Here is a 25,230-nt window from a genome sequence, read left to right as displayed (position 1 = left end):
GGATTTCCTTTGATTGATGGCATGAAGGCGAATTGCAGGTTTATAAGATTTACATAGTTGACAACGTAAACCAATGAAATTCGTCCAAAAATATAAACAAGGGGCTGATTGGAGTTTTAAACAGAAAACAGGTCTCAAAATTCACGTGTGAGTGGAAGATATCGACAAGAAAATGACAAAGTACAGGTTCAATTTCTGTTAGATTCCTGACTTGGAACATACAATCTGAAAAGCGAAACAATGTTTAATGGAAATCTAAATTACAGACTAGGCGTAAACGTCCCGGTTAATCTACCACAAATAGTCTCAGACCTTTAGCAGGGAAGGCTACTGCAAGTTTACCATGTTTTTTGTTACCGGTTGGAGAAGTGCACTCCTCATAAATGTAACAAGGTTTGTATAATATATTTGTCAAATACGTTTAATTATATTACAGCCCAAGATTATATATATACACGCACACAATTCTTTCTAGGCTACAGGTGGATTATATGTTTCCCGTAGTCTTCCGAAAACCCTTCCCATTTCGAAGACTATGCAAAAGTGCCAGCTCCGAGGACACTATCTTCGCGCTGTCGTCAGGTCAAGGCAGGTGTGGAGTGGCTGTAGTTCGGGTCAGTGGACCTGCTTCAGTGGATGCTCTCCGCAGTATGGCCGGCTTAACACGACGCCTTCCCGCCCCTCGCACCGCGCTTCTCCGCAGGCTCTTACACCCTCACTCCAAGGAGCTACTGGACCGCGGATTGGTTCTGTGGTTTCCAGGTTTGTTTACAGTGATCGGGTCTGTCATCAACATTTAATGAGATTCAGTCATCTTTTGTAGTGTTGGCAGGGGATTTATTTTATAATGGCTTCCTTCAGGCCCTCATAGCTTCACTGGAGAAGACAGTGTAGAGTTTCACATACATGGAGGACCTGCTGTTATTAATGGCATCTTGCAAGCCCTCGGTAAGTATTTCCATCACGTTTCCATTTGTCTCTCATGCTTTCATTGTGTATTTTCATTTTAACATGATGTTCTGCCTGAACTGGTAAAAAAAAATAAATCAATGGTTGAATGCTTGGGAATGTATGCGTAATACAGCCGTGACAGATTTCTTCCACATGTCTCCTTAGCATTAATCATTTAACCGATTCTTCATTTTATTCTTCATTTGTACCTCAGGAAGTCTCCCCAGGCTGAGGCCTGCAGAGGCCGGAGAATTCACCCGACGGGCTTTCCATGCTGGGAAGTTGGACCTGACTGAGGTAGAGGGCATGGGTGACCTGATCCATGCTGAGACAGAGGCTCAGAGAAGGCAAGCACTCCGGCAGATGGCAGGGGACCTGGGTCAGCTCTATAATGACTGGAGTCTACAGCTTAAGCAAGTATGTGAAAAGTATGCAACACGTTGCAAGCCAGACAAAACGCATAGCACAGATCAAAACATCAAAGCTGGTCCTGTGTACAGCATTACAGAGAATACCTGACTGTAGGCACAAGGGATTGTATGCAAAACGTGGTTGCAGATTAATTTGCTGTATTTCATTCTCATGTGTATAAAATGACTGGATTGAAATTGTGAAATTGTTGAGTTAATATAAATTTGAAAAGTTAAACAATTAGTACAAAACATTGGAATAATTATGCATCAGTATATCATTGTTACCAATTCATGAATGACCAATGCAGTTTAGTGGTGGTATAGGCCCTGCAGAGGGGTACTGATCTCATTATTAATGCCTAAGTGCCTTGATTAGAGGAACTTCACTGAATATCATATATAACAGCTCCCCAGCAGATGGCGCTGTATGTATAAATATATCTTAAAAATGTGACTTCTAAAGGATCTATGACAGGATTATGAATGCAGGCACATGCACATGTCTGTATGTACTTTTTGAAATAAATTTTTTTCTGGCACATTTTGTAAAGAAAATTTTGCTTGGCAAAAAGGGCTTAAGGGTCAACACTTTCAGAGACTACAGTTTTAATATATTCCCTGTCTTATATCAATTATGTGAAGCATTTAGTACTAACTGCCATGCACTGTGACACTGCTACAAAAGATGCAGAGGTGTTTATAACATTTCAGAGTGCTTCCCAGGTGGTGGTGGTTGTTGTTGTCCTTTTGCCACTGCGTGTTCCTCCATTGTTTATGTTTGATTGCTAAGGTCCATGTTCAGAGCTCTTCAGTCAGAAGAGCAAGGATCAGGGGAGAGGAAATCCTGCTTTGGGTGTGCGCCAGGTTGACATAATGTACTCACTGGCTAAGTGATTGAGTCTTGTACTGTACGTGCTGAGGTTTTGTTTAATTGCTGCAAAACACCCATATTTTGGCTGGAAGCTTGCAGGTACTTTCTCTGTTTTGCTCAGTTACATTTTTCACCAACAGCTCCCTGATAATCAGCTGCCAGACAGGGTTTGTGGGGTGGGGGTTTCTATGGTGAGTAAAGGTGTATCTATTAAAAATCTGTAATACAGTAATTCAGATTGGTGACTGTGAAGCCAAATTGAAGTTTTAGTTAACCTCTCCCGGGTAGAATGAAACTGGACAAAATATGGTGTCTTTGGGGTAAGAACGTGAAGACTGCCATTAATAAATGATCAGAGAGGTCATAGGATCTTCACATTTAAACTGTGGAATAAAATGTGAGCACACATGCTGCCAGCTACAGAAGTAACATCTTTTCGCTCAATTGCCAGACAGAATAAGATGAAAATGTTTCAATGATTGTTGGCTAAGTTTCCTTTAAACTTGAGAAGTCTGAGAGTAACTTACTAAAATATGGTTTCCCGTAGGCTACTTGTTTAAGTTTGCTATCGTAATACTAAATGAAACTATTGTTTTTTAAAAAAAATGAGAAATTAAATTCTTAATAGAGACTGAGCAAGCCAGGATTCTAGAGATTATCTATCTTTTTATTTATTTTTATTTTTTTGGGCATGAAATTCTTCAGGATTCTATGGATAATTTGAATAGGTTATTGCATTATCAATCCAGTCTTAAATGTGTTTACATATTGAGGGGATATTTAGGTTTACCCAAGCCAAGCTAAAGCTATTTATAGTTAAGTTATAAGGCAGTGGACAGTGTTGATCATGTGATGGGTATTTAGAAAGTGTTTAGATAGGATAGTTGTATTTCTTCAGCAAAAGTGTGAGCTCACTAGTGAAAAAACAGATAATATTTGTACATTATTTAGCCAGCAACATCCTGCAGTCTGTGCAAGGAATGGGTTTTGTGACATTTAAACTATCTTGATGCTTTTGAAATGGAGAGACCATCTGCATGGAGAGACCAGCTCCTGGTTTAACTGAATTTTGGGATTGGTTAAAAAAAAGAAGGCCTATCTAAATAATACATATCAGTTTCAGGAATTGTACCTACCCTATTTTGACCAGAAGCTTGGACCTTAAAAGCTGTATCAAAAACTGTAGCTAATGTGGTAGAGCAGGCAAAGCATTGCGTCAAGTAACACCAGTGTTTGGGTTCAATTCCTAAGGTGTGTGCATATTGACGTTTTCATTGAAGAATAAATAAATGCTATTTTCTCTGAATAAGAGTATACTCCAAATGCTGTAAATGTGGTTGACTGTGGCATGCTGATTATTGTCACACTGTTAAAAACACTGCAGAGTTGTCTGGGAAAAACGCCCAATATAAAATATCTGTAGGCCCTTCTTTTTGTACTTGATAGGGAATATTAGTGTTTGATGACTGTTTTAATATTTTTATTAGAGATATTTGTTTTGTGGTTGCTACTTTAGTTTTTTTTTTTTTTCCTCAATACCAAAGACAAAATGCAAGAATTCTTTCATGCAACGTTTATTAATAATTTGTAATAAGGAATGTTTCCTCTTTAATTGTAGAGTTTGGCACATGTGGAGGCTTTCATTGACTTCAGTGAGGGTGATCTCATAGAGGATGGAGTCTTATATGAAGGTATGTCTCCACCTTTGCAGACAAAAACCCCTGGAGAATGTTTTCCCATAGTGCATTGTGGGAACTTCCTGTTTGCAGTAAAATAAACATGCCTAAGGTGAAGTTATTGGAGACAAACTGCTTTCCTCGAGGAAGTGCCAGTGCAACCTATAACAGACATAAGTCTTTCTAAAGTTGGGTCCTCAACTCTCATATCAAAGACCTGTCATTTTCCTTTACAAATGTTTTATTTGGATGTGCATTGTATTCATGTTTTGCTGTGTTTCTCGAGAGAATTTAGGGATCTCGTTTTGCGTCAAGGAACAACATTGTCATAGGCCACCTCCTTCCTCTGTGTGAATGAGCATTAATGCCCAGTTAAAGGTCACTGTGGAAACGGAACTGGCTTCTCTTCTTTTTTTAGCTGAAGCTCTGTATCATTAATCTAAATGTATACTTTAAATATACTGTGCTTCAGTACTCTGTGCCTGATGTTTGGTCTGAAGCTGGTTAAAATACTCATGAATAATATTTTGATAATTACAAATGTGATTATTTTTATAAAGCATGATGAAATTCGTATTGTTTGAGCACAAATAACCATCTAAAATGATTCAGATTAGAGTATAAACAAATTACTTGAATTATGTTACACTCTGCTGTATATGTGGTGGGTTTTATGTGTGCTTTCTCTGTTCTGTCTTTTCAAGTTCCCTAGGTCTCTAGGCATCAGATCAATGATGAAGGCAATTGGCTGTGTTTTTTTTTTTTTTTGTTTAAACACTAGTGGCTCTTTTTGAGTAGTGAGGCACCATACCTGATTAAGGAATTCACACATATAAGACTTTTTTTTAAAGCTTTGAAATTAGAGATTTCCCAACTACACATGCAGCTGAGTGACTAACTCCCCAAACCCCCACAGACGACCTGCTTAATAGACACACATGCATCTATGGCTTTTTTGACACAGAGTGCGCTGTGTTTGATCCATGCAGTGGATGTGGCTGTATCCCAATTGCGGGTGGAAGTAGAGAAGCATCTGTCTGATGAGAGGAAGGGGGAGCGACTGCGCAGTGGAGTGCAGGTGGTCATAGCGGGCTCCACCAACGTGGGCAAGAGCAGCCTGTTCAACATACTGTGTAAGTAGCAGCCTGTCATGTTGATGTGATTCAGCGCTGTTCGAAGTCCTTAATTATTAAGCCTGGCATTTGAAATTGTGATCTTATGGCCTAGAACTTGATGTAGATGATTGTTCCATGTAATTGTGGTAATTCACTTAGTACAATTGTCTCAGACAAGCATTCTAATTCTATTGTGGTTTATCAGTAGTAAAGTAGTAAACATTTAAGGCCAGCTATTCTCAGTCTAAACATGAAATCCTGTAATTGTTTTAGTGCAAAGCTTTATTCATCCTTATCAAATAAGTAATCCCTTCTTCAGTATTTAATAAAAACACAACCAAAAGATGATCTTAAAAAGCTTCTTTAATTTGGTGAAGAGATGCTGTAATGTGAATTTCTTAATGCTCTCTCTTCACCCAACTACCCTTTCCATTATTGTTTTATATTATTATTTTAAAATATTAATTTCAGTTATTGGTCAGTCTTGAACTTAAGCCTTAATGATTCTGTTTGAAGTGTACTTCTTAGGGCTCAATTAAAAATGAACTACTTTTGCATAACTTTAGCCTTCACTAAACCTAAAAAGCAGACCTAGCAATGAAGAGGTAAGACATTTATCATTAGTTCATTATTTTAAAAAATAACAAAATGGAACTGATAGACTGCTTATTTATCAAAGATAAGATTTTATAAACCAGAGTCTTTTGGTCAGGCTGACACTAGGTTGTGACAGTATCGCAAAACATGGGATTCATGGTTCTAAACCACTATGTGAAGATCTCAAGTTTATCTGTAACACTTGCAGATAAAGGTTGAGTTTATCTATGGGTAGCATAGCGCAGTAATGACATTAGCAGCGATCATGAGTGGTAGGGGTAGGCGGTCCTCATGGGTGGTGGGTATCATTGGGTTTCCTGTCCTGCCCGACCCACATTCATCAGTTCATTGATTTATTCCTGTTATTGTTTCTAATCTAGCCCAGACTTGTAGAGCGGAGTCCATTTTCTTTCTGTTGATACTGCTACATGGTGTACAAGTGTCAAGCCCTCACCAATACACCACTATTATACAACCTTTTATTTGATCATGTGTGTTATTTGCACATTCATTCCTTAACAATTGAAGCGGATTGCGGCTTCAAATACAATGGGCAGTTTCTCTGTAACCTAATTCTGACCTGTGAGGTGGTTATTTTTCACAACAGGCCAGCGCCCTGCTGCGATCGTATCTCCTGTAGCAGGAACAACGCGAGATGTGGTGGAGACGCCTCTAGACATCGGTGGCTTTCCTGTCCTGCTGAGTGACACAGCGGGTCTAAGGGATACGTGCGACTGCGTGGAGAGAGAGGGTGTCCACCGGGCCCGACAGACGTAGGAGCTGCTCACAGGGAAAATGGGAATAATATGGCAATCCTGAAGTGTTGAAGTGTTTTCCTTATGAAGTGGCATAAGTTGGATCAATCATTCTTTTTATTTTCCAGTTGTGAGATATAGCCTCAAGTACTTTTCCTGTTCTAAGCTTTGTTCTAAGTGTATGCATGTAAAGTTAGGCACCTTAGAACTGTGTATTCAATTTTCTCAAAAACCAGCATAAACTATTGGCTTGTGAGGATGAGTGCAATCATACAAATCCTAGACAGCTGCTTAATCTGTTAACCTTTTTTTGCATAAAGTTGAAAGAAGGGTTTAAGGAAGTGCATGCTCTCATATTGGGGAGATTTGGGGATATCTGGGGATTTGCGGATTGAGGAGTGGGGCATTTTGGTGAAGTCAGAGTAGTTGGTGGGGGGTGGGGTTTGCTATATGCAGGAGACTTGAATAAGCTTTTTCTGCTTTCTATAGGGTGGAGCAGGCAGATCTGACACTGGTGGTGATTGACACAGCACAACTTCCTCAAGACCTACTAATGGTGCCTGGTTTGCTGAGCAGGTACCTTAAGATGGTGCTACCTAACAGAAAGGACGAGCAGTGCCTCTTGGTTCTTAACAAAAGGGACCTCCTCCCTAAAAGTCACATAGCTGTCATCCAGAGAGTCCTTCAGCAGAACCCTGGTCTGCCTCCACTCAGTATCCTGTCATGCCATAACAAAGAAGGGCTGGAAGATTTCCTGACACTACTGCAGGATAGAATTAAAACATTGTAAGTGTCACAGTCTGTCTTGCACACTGAAAATTATTTATTGATCTCATTAAAAACCAAGTTAACCACCCTCCTTTTTTTGTTCAAGGTGCGGAGACCCACTGGCGAGCAGCCCAAGTTTAACTCAGACTCGCCATCGAACTCATCTGCAAAAGTGTGTTGATGCCTTGGCTCAGTACTATCAGTACAGGGACACTGACCTGGCACTAGCAGCAGAGGGCCTGCGCTCAGGCCTCACCAGCTTGGGCCGGATAACTGGCAAGGTGGGCGCTGAAGAAATCTTGGATGTGATTTTTAGAGATTTCTGCATCGGGAAATAATGTATTGTGTGACTGGTGAATGTTCACAGGAGTATCCATGGTGTGATTGTGTGTTTTGGAATTATTGCAACTGCCCCATTTAGAAATCTAGATTGTTTAGGATTTCATTAACCTAAGGAACTCCACCAATGTCCTTGATTTTGTCTGAGAGATCAATGCTGCAAGACACGTTTATGATTAGTTTTGAATATATTTGAAGTACTGGAGATGAATTTAAGCAAGCAAAGAAAGGAATATAAAAAAAAATACCAGTGTTTATAAGTGAAAATTATACAGCAACCCATACAGAAATCTTAATCAATTCCTTTTGTGTCAGATAACTCGAAGTGATTGTGTATTGTTCTAAAATTTCTTTTGGGAGAGCACTTTTTTTTTTGGGATGTGCCTTACGTTAAAGCACTGAACGCAATGGACAACCTCTCAGGAAGGAGATGGTCTAATGGTAGTCCCATACTGGGCTTTGTTCTCCTGTCAATCTGACCTTCATTTAAATATTTATGATCCTTTATTGAACTTTTCACCCCTCTGATGGTGTTGCCTTGTGTGCAAGCAAAAAGGAGCTAGATACAGCGTGCCCTACACGTACTCCTTCCTACTATTCATCGCAATGACGTCACGACGCGCGCGGCCCTCCGCTTGAGTCACAAGGGTTAGAAAGGTCCCACTAATCACACTGAATCACAGCATGTTCTGCTAGCAAAGCATGCAGTGTACTCTGATTCACCGAGCAGATGGCCTCCTCAGTTGCACTGCAACACAATTGTTTTCAGTGAAGAATGAGTTGTGCTTTGGCACTTGCCTTCTTTAAGAATGCTGTGTAGGGTTCAGTGTGTTATAGGAAGTCAGTGCATTATGGAAATAGATTACTGAACTATGTTTCCTTTTACTGATTGGATGTACATTGACCGTTTATAGAATTTGCCCATTTTGGTCTGTAATTTCTTCATTTAATTTTTCTGGTGAAAAGTATTGAATATTTTTAAATACATTATTCCCTCTGAAATTACAGAAGCCTGACCACATGTGAAGAAAGCAACTGCATTAAAAATGTAAAGCATTGTGAGAGACTTATTGGATACAAAATAAAATATTGTTATCACCTGATTTCAGAATGTCACAAGATACATAATTAAATTTCTAGTAAGGTGCTTCGGTGGTAAAGATTAGGTGGTAAAGATAAAGAGAACAGATAAAACAACATGAAACTTTATTAATTTGTAAGTCAATGATACTAGTGATGCTGTAACAAAGAAATTATGATGCCTATAAAATTATTAAAAAGTATGTCTACAAAATAACAAATAATGTTAGGATTGAGTCTGTTCGTACAGGTGGTTTTAAACAAATACACTAAAACACACAATTATAAATATTTTAATAACAGCTGAAATAATAGCTATTGTTTGAGTTTTACCATACACCTCAGGCTTTATGGTAGCCTTGCTTTGTGTAATTTAATTAATAATTATTAAGAGTTTGAAATTCATTTTTTCACATTATTTTACAAAGCTCATGATGAAGTTTCTATGGAAACATTCTGGGCTGTTGTAAACATAATAATTATCAGTGAGGCTTCACATACTTTGCTGAGCTAACACAACTATATTGTTTTCACAGCATCATTACAAACATGTTAAAAATACATTTTTAACACATATATACAAGTTGTTGAACAAAAGTATTTACAAATGGTTATAGGCTAAAAGTTTCAGTTCCCATAAAAAAACCTAATCCCCCCCCCAAAAAACAAACAAACAAACAAACAAAACAACCAACCAAAAAACAACCTCCATGCTTTGTGCTCTCCTCAGATGAGCCTGGGTACTGGATTACATGGCATTCACCTCTTACCTCACCTGTGCAAATGATAAAAAAACAATGCATTATCACTTCTAAATTTGACTTGATCTGCAGGATCCACATGTTATCCATATGATGATTTCAAGACCCACTGTCGGGTCTTGAGTTCATGAGGGACGCTACATTTTTTCAACTTATGTGCTTTTATAAATTGTGAGAAACAACAGATCATGCTCTGTTAAGAAGTGCAAAAGCTTCTTAAAAAGTGCAGGGATGCAGCAATGTACCTTTGGTTGCATGCTGCTGCCTGGTATAGCAGCTTTAATTACAGGGGGTTTAAGGCCTCTGCTGGCCAGATCCCACGGACTGTCCTGTCCAGAGGGTATGGACAGGGGGGGCTGTGAAACAAATAACAGTTAACCCATGCACTACTGAACAAGACATGCTGTCACTACAATATGGCTTGAGGTGCACTCCTGTTCATGCCTTTCTCCAATTCCTAAGTGAATTATAAAATATTCCTTACCCTCTGCAATCTGTCCTGATTCTTTTGGTCCTGTTGGGCCAGCCTTGTACACTGCTCCATTTGTTGGGTGCGATCTTGCCGGCACTTCTCCAGGTCTGAGATCAACCGGCTGTTATCCACCTCCAGCTTGCCGCTCTTGGCCAGGAGGGTTGCCACCTTTTCGCCAATGGTGTCCAGGTAGCTCTGGTACTTTCTCTCCACCTGCCGGGACAGGTTGGTGCAGTTCCCACAGATCTTGCTCGCCTCCTCCTGCTGCCTTGTACACGTGAGGTGGAAGGTGAACGCGTTAGGAAAGAGATCATCAATCTTTGTCAGGAAGGCACTCGTGACAGTGCGGATACCCTGCAGAGGTGTTATAAAGTCCTCCTTGCACTTCTTCATATAAAGCTGGAGTTCAGAGTTCAGGTCATCCTTCTCTTGCTTCAGTTTCATTGCCGTCATCTCTTGCTTATTCTTCTCTTTCACCACACTTTCCATTTCAAACCTAAAGTTTTGCAGGGTCCTGGACTGCTGTTCCAAACGATCTTGCAAGATTTTTGTGAGTCCTGAAAAGTTAATGCTTAGTATTACATCTAAAAAAATTTTACAGTTATTTACCAAGTGTTATTTACTTTCATCATGACTTACCATTTGAAGTGTTGTCTGGAAGGGGACCTGCCCTGCCTAATGGTCTTTGTGATTTGCATGAAAGCTGAAGTTAAAAATGACACAAAAGAAACAAAAATGGCATATATATTTGAACAATTGCTAAACTATTCTCTAATTCCATGTTGTCTTCTGGATCTGATAACTCTTTGATGTGCAATTTAAAGTGAAAAAAAAACTTGTATAGGAAACCAGTGACATCTGAAAACCTTAAATTTTATTAGAATTTAAAATTAATTTTAAAATCTTATAAGTACTTACTAAATCCTGCTGAAGTTTTGTGCTGTTTGCTTTGGCAATAGCTAGATCGTCTTCAAACTTTTTTAGCCTTTTATCGGCTGCATCCTTCTCCGCCGTCTTTGTCTTCAGAAGGCTGGTGAGGTTGGCCTTGTCCTTCCTCAGTGCGGTATTGTCCTTGGACAGTTTGTTGAAGCCATTCTCCAGTTCCTCCACCCTCTGCTCCTCAACTGTCTTCTCTGGTCGTCCGTACACCAAGAAAAGCACCAGGCTGACTATGATGAGTGTCTGTATTAGCGAGGAGAAAAAGAACACCATCCGCAGATAATATCCACAGCTTTTCCCCTTTGATTTGTGAATGTCCTTAGCCTCCAGCACAAACTTGGGCCGGGAGTAGCTGCTGTTGTGCATATCTGCTGAAGTTCAGTGTTCCTTTTTTCAGCCAAGGAGACCTGCAAATATATTGTCTGAAGACCCAGATCTCCAAACGTTTTTATGTTACTATGCAGTCGAATGCCTCCTGCTTCAGCAAGTGCTCAGCAGTTACACTTAGCAGCATTAGTCAAGAAGACTTGTAAACACTCCTGAGGGATTGTGCATCGCTGTTGAGCTTTTATAGGCGTGCGCCCTCTTCCTGCAAAGCAGCTCTAGCCTGACCCTCCTCTGAGCATGTCTCCTGAGGTCATCTGCACTTCACACTGGGCTGCATAGATTAGCAGATTGAAACACCTTCATCCGGCAGTGTGCCCTGCTATCACATCCTATGAATGTAACTGTTCAAGCCTGAGGCATGGTAAAGTGGGCTGGCAATCTTAGTATTAGCAGTACTAGTTTGGAAAAATATGATAACACATTGCATTTGTTAAAAAGCATTACCTTAGTGGCAGCAGTAGCTCAGTGGTTAAGGTACTTGATTTCTAATTGGAAGGTTGTGGGTTCAAGACCTGCCACTGTTGGGCTCCTGAGCAAGGCCCTTAACCCTCAAGTTGTACTCATTCATAATTATAAGTCACTTTGGATAAAAGTGTCAGGTAAATGTCAATTGACAGATGGGGACACCTTGATGTTCTTTAATATTGGTAATAATAAAGCCAAACCTATTAACAGCAGTCTTTTTATAAGTACTTCTCAGATCTTTATCTAGCAAACACATATATCCTTGTATGTAATGTGTAAATCAGTTTACAGAACAAAAGTCTCTACTACATATTTATAACTACTGAATTTATTTATGACGGTTGTTTTCATAACTTTCTATTTGTATTGGTGGTTTCAGGCATTTCCATCCCAATCCCCAACCCTAACCTTGCCTACTTGTCATGCCATTTACAAAAAGCAACATCTTTAACAGGCCTTTCTGGATCCGTTCCAGGATCAAGCGCAGCATGTAAACACAAATGATCAGAATAACCTATATCCATTTTGTTTCCTGCACAGCTGCAGAGGACTATCTGTGGAATAAAGAGGACAACAGTGGTGAACGGTCATCCTTTTCTAAAGAATGAAAAACAAATAATCCCAGCAGTGTGGGAGACAGTGGGTATGTTTGGCACTGACTCTCCTGTCTGGGAGGGGTGTCAAAATGAAAAACAACGCAAGTCAGGGGCTTTCCTGCATTCTTTTGTCTCCTCTCCAGTTTGTTCTCATTGGAAATTGTAATTTATGGGAGCACTTTAAAATGACAGCAGGTGCATAAAAGGTCTTTGCAAATTACAGAATGAATATTAAGGCAAAACAGGAAGATATATATGCAGAAGATGTCATTTGTGCAAATCCTACATTCTTTTTGTCACTTGGGGTTGGGATGAAATTAGAAGCCTACCATTTTTGAAGGTGAGCAAGATATTTGCATTTTAAAGCTGAAGTCAGGGGTTTTAGAATATCTTTATTTAAACTGTTCTGATTGCCGCCTTCTTCCCCGTATCTAACATCATATTTGATTTATTTATGTTTCACCCAGAAATTCACAATGTTTCACCCAGAAATTGATTTTAGTCTACCAGTTGTTCTTTTTTTGCAAAGCCATGTTTCATATTGTAAAGTAAAAACAGATAAATTGGGGCAAGTTGCAACTCAAATTAATGCAAATGAAACCAACAAGTGACAAACTTTTAAACGAGAGAAACATTGCCTTTTTGTGTCAACCCTTATGTAAACATTTTGGTTATAATGCATTGACAGATGGAATAATGTAACATTTTCGCATGAGAACTGGGCTAGACGGCAGTATTCACATCGTATGTCTGCTAACTCACGGACGTTCCATTGTTTACTAAGCATTTGTGGTGAGAGGTCAAATCGGAGGAGCAGAAAAGCAAACCCATTTCTAAGAATCTATGCAAAAGCTGGGAGCTTGATGCCGGATAGAATACTGTACTTCTGAGAAACATGGAGGTTTCTGAGGGGAAGAGGTAAATGATTATTGGCCTTAGAGCAAGAAAATGATGAATACAATCTTAAGAGCCCTTCCGACAATTATTTCGTGACCCTTACACGTTGAAGGTTTACATGGCAGGATGCAGCTCCAAAGCTGCAATGACATGTTTACAAGCAGCAAAAAGAATCAGCGGTTCCTACAGAAAATTTAGCGGCAATTAAACTACTGACAAGGATTACTGGTGTGTGCATGTTGTAGATGGAGTGGCATCGTTGTAGGGTATTAAATGGCTTAAGTTACATTATTATTTTTAATGATTAAAAAAGTATTACATTAAATAAATAAGGGAATAGGCTGAAATATCTTCTGTGGATTTTTCATGGTGGTAAAATAGATAGATTAAATGCATGTTTAAAATGTGAACAGTCATCACATTTCTAAAAGGGCAGTGGTAGTGCAGTGGTTCAGGTACTTGATTTATAATCAGAAGGTTGCTGGTTCAAGACTCACTGTTGGGCCCCTGATCAAGGCCCATGACCCTTCATTGGAACAATTTCAAGTTACACTGAAAGTATCTTGGTTTGGCAACATTTAGAAATGAAAGCAAATTAAGTAATCCAGAAGCAATACACACACAGAGTCCTATCCATGCACTTATGATTGCTCATCTCAGACTACAAGAGGAACAATTCTAATCATTTTGACACCTTTTTATTTGTCATTATAGATTCCAATATCTCTGAGAGACATAATTACTTATCAGTATTGCAGTGAAAGCTAATGTCAAAATATACAAGGAAACAAAACACTAAGGAACACCAGTTTATGATCAGAAAAACTTAATTTACCCAAATGGTAAACTTTCAAGTATGATCTAAACCAGAAGGCCTCTGCCCATATTGTTAGATTAAATCATTTCATTGAAGTGAAGAGAAAATAAAGAAAATCTATCACAATTCACAAGAGCAAGACACTTAAATGCCTGAGCTATCATCTGAATAATCATGGATGAAACGAATATAATGCAAAAACCAGATGTGAAATTCTGTGTACTCCATATTCTTGTTGTATAATTTAATTGATCTGTGCCCTTGTGTATCCTGGTCTGATTTACAATGGACATATCCTTTTCACACTGTTTGTTGACTGCATACTCCATCCAATATGCAATAACCAAATCTGCACTATAATACAAAATAACATACATTTTAACACATTCTATTTGATCTGCATTTCAGTAATCAACACAGTTGTTTTAGTCTGTATATAAAAAAAAATGTATGTCATAAAAGTGTTAATTCTATTTAAACAATGACTGGCTGATAGGGTTCTCTAATAGACCTTACAGATCTTTCAATTTAAAAAAAAACTGAACAAGACATAAAACTTGCAAAAGATAGCAGAAAATCAGAAATAATGACAGAGGAACTCTTGAGGAAAATATCATTTCAGGTCCACAAGCTCAGACCTCCCATTCAGATCATTTCATTCCACTCTGATTAAAAGGCTCCCTTCAGAGTCCTTTTTCACACAACCGAAAGTGTTCGTCCTCAGAGAGACAGAAGGCAACTCCCAGGGAACAGGGAGTGGCTGGTTTATCTGTTACCTGCCGCACCTCTCCTCTGGTGTCCTATCGCTCCTCTGGCAGCAGCACTACACCGTGGCCTCGATCTCTTGCGCCTCGTCGCCCTCTAGCAGGCTGTAGGAGGCATGGCTCTGAAAGGGTCTCTGCAGCGGGTGGCACAGGAGCCTGGCCATGCAATTGTAGAGGTCGATAGCAGGGCCGCACAGCGATGCCTCAAAGCGGTAGCACATCCCTTTAGAGTCCAAGCTTGAGAAGGACGCATATATATCCTGCAGAAACAGGCGGTCAGAGTGTGAAGAAAAGTGGGTCCATCGTAACGGACCCACCATGGCAAAATTCGACACAGGAAGTAATAAGTACAAGAAGTTAATGATGTGGAGACAACGAAGATGAAAAAAACCCAAAAAACCATACCCTCCAGCTGCTATCTTCCCCTTGCTCATCTGTTCCATTATGAAGGTAAATTACATCAAAGAAGAAGTATGGAGAGCGTAACATTTTCTGAAAAAAGAGAACAAGACGCATTCTCAATATGTATGTGGAGGCAAATACACTGAGAAAAGATCTGATCACATTGGTTCTCAGGCACTGCACAAGCAACATGATATGCTTTGCTTACTCACATTGACAGCATCAGATGGGTTGAACTGTAGTTGGCCAGCGTGGCGACTATAGATGAGGAGAGTACGAACCACAAAAGGGGGTGGGATCGTCTGAACATTGTCCATGAGTGGAAGCTCAATCTTCTGGAGACTGCAAGAAGGAGCAGAGGTTTTAGAGCTTGTAATAACACTTTGGTTAAAGGGCCCAAATTCAAGTCCATTATTGTACTTTTGTAAGCTTGTATATCATAGAGGCAGAAAATAAAAATTAGATGACTGCCAAAAAAGTCCTTACATGACGTTGAGAAGATCTTCCAGGTCTATATTAAAATATTAAGGGAATCAGCTGTTTATAGTATGCTCACATGACTTATTTCTCCATCATATTTTCAACTTTGTTGTAATATCATTTTGCTCAACTAAGTTAATAATTGTAGCAGTTAAAGTATTAAGACCATAGAAAGGATACTGAAGGATTCACAGACATTCGTTTCCAGGTCATACAGACAGCTGCACAACTCCCGTGGGTCTGAGGTAAAGCCTGATAACTGTAAAAGACAAGTTGAAAAGGATCACAATTTTTGGTATTGCAACAATGTGAGTTTTCATATAACAGCCCTCCCTCTAAACTCCATGTATGCTCATTTAAATCATGTCATTGAGATGCATGTGGGACAACTTCAGAGCTGCTACTTATCTGCTTGTTGTCATTTATCGCTATACTGCATGAGAACATACAAATGCAATTAAACAACTTAAAAGAAAAAAAATTTGTATACATAATCATATCATAATGTATTGTACTGTGACCCTTGTATGGGGAAGGCCACATGCACATTTAGTATTTTACTAACTTGACAATTAACTCATCTGATACTCACCCACAAGGCGTCGTCATTGACCACAACCAAGGCGAATTCATGTCTCTTGTCTATTTTGTGCTTTGTTCTCACAAACATTTCAATCATCTTCTGGGAGATGTTGAGGGCATTTGTCTTGGATCTGGAGATGCAACCCGCTGATTAGATGAACATGATCAAACTGCAGCAGATTTCTGTATGAACGTTAATGCATTTACACCAGACTGAATAACATTACCCATTGAAGGACTCTAGCTTCTGCAGCGACATTTCTTCTGATAAGTCCAAACAGATGATCTATTTGAGACATATAATACTGACCATGACCACAACAGCACTGACTGAGCGCATATGTTTTGCAATGTACTTATTAGTCTTACCACTTTTTCAGGGCAGTTGACTCTTGGTGCTCGCAGCTCTGCTGCTGGGGGAATCTGTGGTGGAAGGGTTGTTTTGGGTCGATCTTTGGCACCAGACGCTGGGGAAGGCACACTTGCTGTGGCGCTGGCTGAGGCAGCGATGGGGGTTGGAACAGTTGTCGTAATGGTAGTCGTGGAATTGGGAGGGCTATCAGTGCTGGAGGCCTCTCCCTCGCCCTCCACTCGACTGCCCACGGCAGGCTGCGGGGGTGGAGTGCTGTTTAAACTACCATTGCTACTGCGCCTGTCTTCTGCTCCCTCGGGATTGGACCGGGTTCTGGGTCGTAGTTCTACCATTCGCTCTTCTCCGTCTGCAGGGCCTGGGTCTGAAGTCTCCATAGCGCTCAGTCACTGGTCACGTACAGGATTAACAAGCGTATATATGACATTCCTCAACGACCCGAGAACTTTATACTCGGAAGGGCAAGCACACATACGTGAACCAGTCATTTGGCTTTCTCAGCTAGCTAGTAACAATAACATTTCGATGATGTTATGTCTTTAAAACAATTAACACAGTCACTGGCTGCCTTGACAGTGACTGACAAAGCTTTAGGATTAAATCTCAGTGAAGAATAAGTATTCTGAAATACTGGTACAGAAAATGTAGCTAGGATTCCAATCAAAGAATAAGTCATTAAAGCTCCTCCCTCGAGTCACCTCAGAATTTAGCCTAAGTAGCTAACTTAGCTAACGTAAACTGACAAAAAATAATGCTCAACACAATTAACAAGCTAACTAGCATATGTTTGACAAACTCGTTAGCCTAACGCAACAATAAAGTGATCTAGTCTAACCTGTCAGAAGCTGCTGCACAACGTACAGCTTGAGACAAAAAAAAATCGAGAAACTAACAGTAGGATATATTGATATTATATTGCATCTACACCTATCTTACCTAAACGTATTTCAAGGCGGTCAATAATCTTATTCAGCTCTTCCTCATACGACTCTACTTCAGGGAGCTTCTCGGAGGAAGAGAAGGCAGCTAGTAGCAGTACCGCCCCCTCATGGTCTAGCGTAGTACTTGCTATAGGCTGTAAGGTATTGGCCGTACTTCGCGATTAGCTGTTAAATGAAGAGTTTTCGCGATTAATCCGCCACTTTTTAAAATACACCCCACACTCTTTCTAAGCATGCAAGTGATTTTTTTTGCCAAATGTATTCAGGGAAAATTAAGCCAAAATTATATTTATTTCAGGCTATTTCTGCCTAATTGTAAAACTTAGTTATAAAACATAAAAATATTTCCCCCCTAATCAACAACCAAACAACATTTCCCGTGTTTTAAGCCTACCTTTCAACAGAGACAAACAAGGCTATATCAAAACAGGAAAAGATCTCGCAAGACCATGGGGTGGGAGAGGAGGGGAGGGTGGTGTGGGGCTATACTCATGGCCTCCATTAGCTAGATTCCAGATGTCTTTATCACCATGTGATGGGGAAAGGGAACCTCTGGGGATTTATTACAATACTTTAAAAGCCCACGGTAATATTGAGCTAGCAAAGAGGTGGGATGGGGACGAAAAGCCTTTTCCTGGTCTGACAGCACTGCATGCCAGCTTGTGGAACTACTAAAGGCTATAATCAAGCAGAGGAAGAGCACAGCTGCCCTGCCTACAAGCCTGTAGCTCTTCTTTTGTACATTTATGTTTTCAAGCAAGGTGTGGGAGGAAAAAAATATGCAAAAGACCAGTGGACTGACAGAGGTGAGTGCTTTCTTCTTTCAATTATGATCTGTAGGAGACAGCCGTTTGTAGTTGTCCATTTATAATCCCTTTTATTTAACAATAAGAACTTGTCTGGAAAAAAACCCCAAAAGTTGTCAGCAGTAGTAGATATACATCTATGAACTTAAAAATTAATATAAAATCAGAACAGATTTAACTGATGTTGATAAAGAGTGCTTGTACTGGAATGGATGTGTAGTGTGACTGTGCGTGACTTCAGATTATTATTTAATTGTCAGCATTTCATATACATTGGTCACCCCTCACTGTCTTTGGAATCAGTTAAAAATATAACTGAATACCTTATGTAGAGATTCATTACAATTGTGTGTATATATATATATATGTATATGTGTGTGTGTGTGTGTGTGTGTGTGTGTGTGTGTGTGTGTGTATGTTTATAAAGGAATAAGTAAATAAGAATATAAGATAAACATAAGAGAATATGAGTGAATAGTAATTCTATAATTTATGATGTTGAATTTGGGGTCAGATACAACAGAGGCAGGAAGTGTGGCTGCAGGATGTGTCTGTTTCCTCTGTTTCCTCTGCTCAAAACAAAACATCACTGTACAGTAACAATAACATTATCCATGGTTATCTTTTTTATTCACTACATCACATATGCAAGCCAGCAAAACCAAAATCTTGACATTGTGTGCATGGTTCACGATACATGGGCACATATTGAGATAATGATTTATATATATGTGTAATTCAGATATATCTCAATTGTATGTCCCAGAAGGCAAACAGTCTGGCATCTGCTGACTCTGAGTTGGCACAGTGCGAAGCCGAGGTGGCCACTATGCTTCACATTATAGCTGAGCTCAACGTGAAGATGGGTGCCCTGCAAGTACCCCAAAATTGCACATTTGACACAGTTTGTGGTTTTGCCATGTGTACCTCACACTGGGCACACACTTAGACCTTTCCTTACCCCTAGGGACCTGAAAGACAATGAGGCCCAGGGGCAAGCCTGCACATCCATTTCAGAGGTGAAATCCAGGCCACTGGCAACACAGAGCAGTACAGTGGTGGATGCTGGCACAGCCTCTGTGGGGTCAGAAAAGATGCAAGGCTGGCGGGAATCTGAAGGCATGTTTTATTTACACAGAGCCCTAGCATCAATCACAATAAATTGCATATTACCAAGGGAAGGGTATTATTTAAATTATTTAAATTTAAATATTATTTAAATCACTTAATTTTACATAATTTAGTTAATATCCTGCCAGGTATTTGTTCCCTCAAGCATTGTCTTCATTCACAGCTTCAAAAATATGAATATAGAAATAAGATGCATGCAATTGTCATTGATTTAATCAATGCATCGACATTCTGACATTCAGTGAATACAAAGATTAATATGAATCCTCATTGCATATGCTTTACAGTGCACTTACCATGTCCAACCACAGGGGGAAGTGAAGAGCTTTGGCCAAAGCTCCAGCAGGTTCTGTCCACTCTGGAGTACTCCGCCAGGAAGGGGAGAATGTTGGTTGGTCAGCACCTTCACAATGATGGAAAAACCCAGACAGAGCATATTACTGCTGCACGTGAAACCTGGGTTCAGGCAACACAAGTGAGCTTCCTGTATTCCAATATTCTTAGACTTAGTTGATAACACAGCCCCAAGTGAAATGCTGCCCTTTCTTCACCTTAAAGTAGTAGATCATTCAAAAGTGCCAATGTGGTTAATAATAAAAGGAAATCTAGGAGGAGTCTGTTAGTATTTTGTAAATTAGGTCTTGCTAACTGGTCTGCAACAGACCTCTGAGAGTTCCTATTTGGCAACAAGCCCAAATGAACAGTCAAAACCATTTTTGTCTAAAGGACAAATTAATTATGTTTTTATAAATGCTTCATCACATCCTATCATACATTAAAGGGTTCTAAAGCTGACACTGTACATTTTGTCATATGTACTTTTTTTTTTTTTTGCCAGAATACCACTGTGTTCTCTGAATTAACTTATGTCAGTCCTACTATACACTATTGTAATTTTATAGTGTAACAATGCTAGCCTTTTCAAATTGTATTATTGCCAAAGCCACTTGACTACAACAACTGACAAAGTTTGCTGGTTTGTGCAGAGTATTTTGGTGAGGTTTTCAATCTGACTCATGTAATATTTACAGGGATGTTAATTTGCATGTAGCATTTTGTAGCAATATTTCATTTCAACTACTTAACAACCTTGTCATCCAATGGACCTACTGATATTTTGGCAAAATAAAAAAAAAAAATAGCACATAACATACAGACTTTAGAACCTTTGGGTTAAACATAAAGTGAAATAGGGCCATTTTCAAAAGTGGCATTAATTTTCCTATAAACAAACAAACAATCCTTAGACGCAGAGATGCTTCAGATGCTAACAGAAAACTTCAAAATGATTACATGTGCTCAGAGTATTATAGCTACCATTGAATAGCTTTCCATTGCAATGTTAGCATTTGGGGGAACTATGCCTTTAAACTCAGGTATTGGAGGAAATGGAGAGGGAGTTTGGGATCTCCTACCCATCTGCATTACCTTCTGAAGATCGTCAGCGATATCAAAGAGATATCCTCTCCTTTGATAAACTCAACCAAGACCTCCGTACCAGACTCCAGAATCGGCAGGAGGAACAGATGAGCGCAGAGAGAGCCATTTTGGATCTCGAGGAGGAGAAGAAAAGACTTCGAGAAAAGGTTACCCACCACATCCTAATCCTTCATATATAACTAAACTCTATTGGTATCTGAATTTTGTTTTATGGTGATAGCTGATCGACCTCAGGCGAACATGGCTGACCGGGGCCAGTGGTTCCCCTCCCAGAAGTCCACCCCTGCCCTGTAGCAGGACCTCGAGCCCCTGCTGGGCTTCTCCTCCATTCCCCGCATCTCCTCTGCTCTCACGCCGGCTGCCTTGCCGGCCCCCTGCCTCCCTCTCCCAGCTGGTCGGCTCTCCCCCGGGCAGCTCTGTTTTAGAGGCTGAGACGGAACGCCTCCAGAGGTGAGGTCTGGGTCTGATTTGTGCAAGCAGAAACCCACGCAGCCTTCCACACACGGTCCTCACGGATCTGACTCTCCATGCGCAGGTGCCTGGAGAGGCTGAAGGTGAGGAATGAATGCCTGGCGCTGGCCCTTGAGAGGCGGAAGGGTGAGCTAGAGCAGGTCAGCATGGCTCTCAGCCGGCACGAGGCCGATTGCTCCGCGCTACACATGGCCCTGGCATACTGGTGCGCTGCTGTGTTCACTGCTTGAACAGTATGTATATGACGGGTTTAGATGGTGCATAGGACAGGATTCTCTTAATCTAAACTGGTGTTGGTCAGTGCACCGAAACAGACCTTGTCTGTAGCAGATTCTTCAAATTAATCTTATATGTTTTGTTCGTATTTGGCTGAGACACCACAGTGTAAAAGATCTGGCTAGTGTGTCTGTGTAAGAGAGAGAGACTAATACTGACTTTGTGACTGACAGCGAAGAGTGTGAAGAGGCCTATGGTGATCTATTGTCCCTGTTTGAAGCCAGGAAAGAACAGAATGCTGTGCTGGCAGGTGCATTACACACTCCATATCTGTGTCATGTGTCACACTCACGTTACACACAAAAAAACACACACACATATTCTCACTTTGTGTGTTTCTTTCTATCATTCTTTTTAACATAAACACACACACACACACACACACACACACACACACACACACACACACACATGCATAGATGTGTGTGGCTCTCCTTCACTTTCTATCTTAACAACTGCCTCTCATTACAGAGCCATCTACACCACAGCAGGCTGACTTTTTGATTGCTATTCACGGAGTGTCATACTGTACACCAGAGGACGCTATGATGGCCAAGCCGAACAGGTCCGTTTATGTGCTCCAGAGCATCTCAGCACTCACTTTAGCTTATTTATATGTAAGTATTTGAATTATTTGCAAATGTAGGATATAATATAGCTCATTTACAGTCTGGAGAATAAAGCGACTGAAACTGGTGACTTTGAAATCAGTCAAACTAGTGAAGTTCAATACTTCGACGCTAGGTTACTGACACACTTATTTACATATTCATGTTTTTCCTGTGGATGTTTTCTGCGCATAGTTCATTTGGATCGCCTTTATTGCCTCATTTTGCTAGTTTGTCTCCAGAGGACTTTGAAGATAAGACAGGAGTTCTTCAGCAAAGAATTGCCCGACTGAAGCAAGACAGGGCAGCAGTGTGTATTCCAGAGCAGACCAGAACCGGGGAAGGGAAGCTAAGCCCTGATACAGGCACTTTGGCAGAGGCCAGGAGGCATGGCAGTCCCCCCTTAAGCAACAGCAAAGGAGAGAAAGCTGCCTTGCTACATGAGCTAGTGACTGTCAGGGTGAGACCCTGCTTAAAATGCTTAAAACATCGCTCAGCGTGATGAAATGGCTTAATAAGAATTCCAGTTTTATGTTGCTGATGATTGGATGAAAATGACTGAAAGAGCAAGGTAGTACTGAGACATTTGCAAAGGACAAAAGATTTAGTTGTCTTTTATACAGGCAATCACTTCACAACTATTTGCATCTATTTTATTAGTGTTTGTGTAGTTTGTATTTTAGACCCAGCCATAAATATCTTTAATTTAGAAATTCTCTTGCACGGATAGCTAGACTTCCTCATACCACCATATGTATTTGTTCCTCTCAGGGAGCATTATAATATCACAATAATATTAGACTGCCATAGAAATACACTTTCAAAAATGACTATGGATAAGCTTTGATCTTCATATACATTGCCTTAGTCATTCCTTGAAGCTAAAAAATGTGGTATGTCCTTGTTATAATTGTGCTAGTACTCGTTATTAGCGTCTTTTTAGTGTCACATTGAAACACTTGAACCCAGCACACATCTTCTGAGGTAAATGGTGGTCATCTGGTTTATCTGGGCTGACTGGCAGGAGGAAATGTCCGAGTTGAGAGGGCTCATCCGACTTAAGGAGAAGGAGAGGCGCTGTTTGGAGCACTCCCTGACTGTGCACCAGTGTCAGGACTTGGCTGGAGCTGTGATAACCAAGAGCTTGCAAGAAGAGCTAGAGGACCGTAGAGCGGAGCAGCAGGTGCCATGTTAGCTTCCATGTGACATGGGATAATTGGCACACGACACGGTTTTAAAACCATGCTAAGTTTTGAATTCTTGATTCACGTGGTAGGACATATATTTTAGATATGACTTTTTCTTACTCCTTTTGTTCACTTCCTGCACACGAAGTGTAATGTGTGGGCAGCAGGGTAATTATCATGAGTAGGGCCTTATGCTGCATCAGTGGAAATATTAGCAGTTGGGAAGACTGTAAAAGGGCATATGTCACCCAAGCTGGAATCAAATCTTTGCTTCTTTGTTTTAGAGGATGGATGAGAATCGGGCCAAGTTGGAGAGTGGAGGGGGAATTCCAGGGCCCCGGAATCATGCCATCATAAGAGAACTGCGAGCAGCCCTACAAAGGTGAAGAAAGGATATGCAGGGAATGTCGAGAAGTCTCAGAAACGTCACGGTCAATAAAGCAATGGCTACAAAAATACATCATTGATGTAATATTATATATAAGCAACAATTTATTTACTACGTTATGATGAAATACATTTTTTTTTTTTACATTTTCACTGGGAATAGTAATATTTCTTAATAATGAATCATAAGCTAACTAATGAACTGAAGTTTCTTTCCTATTTTCTTCTGCAGGGAGGAGACACTGAAGAGGAGAGTGACATCTTTACGAGATTCTCTGGATGCAACCCTCTTAGATTACACCACTCAGAGGACAATTAGCAAGGAGGAAGTGGCTCGCCTCTCTCTCTGTCACAAGTACAGCAAAATGGTTTCTTTTTGAAAATGGAGACAATGTTTTCTTCTGCAAAGGAGTAATCCATTGCAGAAGATGATTGTCTGCTGATTGTCTCAGAACTTGGGAAGCTTCTAGTTTATCTCTACTGGAAGTAGATAAGCCACATTTACTATTTCCTGAAGAACATTAATGATAAAATCATTAACTGGCTATGGGACCAGCATCAAGTATATATTCCACCTAGGCTATATTAAAATGGAAACTTGCTTCCTGAAGTTTAATGTTATAAATAATATATATAGTTATAAAACTGACACCTAGTTAACTTGAAACTCTACTCCCCAACATTGTTTTCTGGTAACAATATTGTTAAAGACTGTACCAATGAACAAATGGATTATGGATGGTTGAACTAATCTTAGGAATTTATTTTCTTAGCAAAGCCATGAGTGCATACAGGAGTGCTCGTAAGAAACAACAGGAGCAGTTGTGGAAATTTGAGCGGCAAATAACGGCTATGGCAGAGCGTCATGTCGCGCAAGCGGCCGAACTCAAAACAACGCTGGAGGCGCTGGAGTGGAAAAAGGAGGAGACCATCCTCTGAAAGTCTACAATAACAGACCTGTCCACAGACCTATCCACAAATACAGATTTTAAAGACCTAGGTAAAATTACACTGAAAAAATGTTATCATACTTAATGTCATTAAAAAAAGAAATTTGAAGAAGGGACATTAGATGAGGAGATATTGAGGTTTTTTTTTTGTTTTTTTTTACACCTATTAGCCTTTATAAAAGGTTTTAAAGTGCTTTTATGTTTTATTTATATTATTATTATTATAATTATTATTATTGTGTGTATGTATGTGTGTATGTGTGTGTGTGTGTGTGTGTGTGAGAGAGAGAGAGAGAGAGAGAGAGAGAGACAGAGAGAGAGAGAGAGAGAGAGAGAGAGAGAGAGAGAGAGAGAGAGAGGGTGCGTGTTTTTGTGTGAAAACCGTTTGCTACATTTACAATGTAATGACTGCAGTAGCTTTTAAAAGTCTGTATGGACAACCTAATTGCAGATGAGTGTTCTTTTCACAAGTCATTCTGTGACTCTATATTATTAGAGGCATATAATCCTGCTTATTTAAGAGTGTCTTTGTAGAA

At 40.0% G+C, this 25,230-nt stretch overlaps 4 protein-coding genes across 11 annotated transcripts; 2 read left to right on the top strand and 2 right to left on the bottom strand.

The window, feature by feature from the left end:
* The first annotated feature begins 141 nt into the window (after positions 1–141).
* gtpbp3 (GTP binding protein 3, mitochondrial) lies at positions 142–9,024 on the top strand. 2 transcript variants are annotated; one of them, XM_035523312.1, is made up of 9 exons: positions 142–393; positions 505–762; positions 862–948; positions 1,166–1,368; positions 3,854–3,926; positions 4,901–5,044; positions 6,231–6,396; positions 6,868–7,164; positions 7,253–9,024. In XM_035523312.1, exons 2-9 carry the CDS (start codon positions 651–653, stop codon positions 7,482–7,484), a joined length of 1,314 nt encoding a protein of 437 aa, XP_035379205.1. In that variant the 5' UTR covers positions 142–393; positions 505–650; the 3' UTR covers positions 7,485–9,024. The 2 variants fall into 2 exon arrangements, with proteins under 2 accessions (XP_035379205.1, XP_035379204.1); XM_035523311.1 differs by having other exon boundaries at positions 476–762.
* Positions 8,675–11,273, bottom strand: plvapb (plasmalemma vesicle associated protein b). The gene is made up of 5 exons (XM_027005531.2): positions 10,717–11,273; positions 10,438–10,501; positions 9,811–10,355; positions 9,572–9,682; positions 8,675–9,340 (listed from the first exon to the last, which is right to left on the bottom strand). The coding sequence occupies exons 1-5, from the start codon at positions 11,101–11,103 to the stop codon at positions 9,332–9,334; spliced, it is 1,116 nt and encodes a 371-aa protein (XP_026861332.2). The 5' UTR covers positions 11,104–11,273; the 3' UTR covers positions 8,675–9,331.
* Positions 11,274–13,763: 2,490 nt separating this feature from the next.
* On the bottom strand, positions 13,764–19,295 carry babam1 (BRISC and BRCA1 A complex member 1). 3 transcript variants are annotated; one of them, XM_027005435.2, is made up of 9 exons: positions 19,206–19,295; positions 16,497–16,886; positions 16,355–16,413; positions 16,138–16,258; positions 15,726–15,804; positions 15,552–15,576; positions 15,278–15,407; positions 15,069–15,155; positions 13,764–14,923 (listed from the first exon to the last, which is right to left on the bottom strand). In XM_027005435.2, exons 2-9 carry the CDS (start codon positions 16,872–16,874, stop codon positions 14,723–14,725), a joined length of 1,080 nt encoding a protein of 359 aa, XP_026861236.2. In that variant the 5' UTR covers positions 16,875–16,886; positions 19,206–19,295; the 3' UTR covers positions 13,764–14,722. The 3 variants fall into 3 exon arrangements, with proteins under 3 accessions (XP_026861236.2, XP_026861237.2, XP_026861238.2); XM_027005436.2 differs by lacking the exon at positions 19,206–19,295 and adding an exon at positions 17,434–17,526; XM_027005437.2 differs by lacking the exon at positions 19,206–19,295 and adding an exon at positions 17,333–17,489.
* On the top strand, positions 17,925–24,961 carry ushbp1 (Usher syndrome 1C binding protein 1). Of its 5 annotated transcripts, none has more exons than XM_035523165.1 (14): positions 17,925–18,244; positions 19,014–19,117; positions 19,212–19,363; positions 19,663–19,850; positions 20,752–20,961; positions 21,036–21,265; positions 21,351–21,491; positions 21,736–21,812; positions 22,034–22,127; positions 22,402–22,630; positions 23,195–23,353; positions 23,642–23,739; positions 23,977–24,099; positions 24,518–24,961. In XM_035523165.1, exons 1-14 carry the CDS (start codon positions 18,185–18,187, stop codon positions 24,681–24,683), a joined length of 2,031 nt encoding a protein of 676 aa, XP_035379058.1. In that variant the 5' UTR covers positions 17,925–18,184; the 3' UTR covers positions 24,684–24,961. The 5 variants fall into 5 exon arrangements, with proteins under 5 accessions (XP_035379058.1, XP_035379059.1, XP_035379057.1 ...); XM_035523166.1 differs by having other exon boundaries at positions 19,011–19,117; positions 19,687–19,850; XM_035523164.1 differs by having other exon boundaries at positions 19,011–19,117.
* The last annotated feature ends 269 nt before the right edge of the window (positions 24,962–25,230 follow it).

This window comes from Electrophorus electricus, chromosome 26, assembly GCF_013358815.1.
Source record: "Electrophorus electricus isolate fEleEle1 chromosome 26, fEleEle1.pri, whole genome shotgun sequence".
NCBI lineage: Eukaryota > Metazoa > Chordata > Actinopteri > Gymnotiformes > Gymnotidae > Electrophorus > Electrophorus electricus.
The sequence above is the reverse complement of the archived record's forward strand: the minus strand, read 5'-3'. Positions and strand labels throughout refer to the sequence as shown.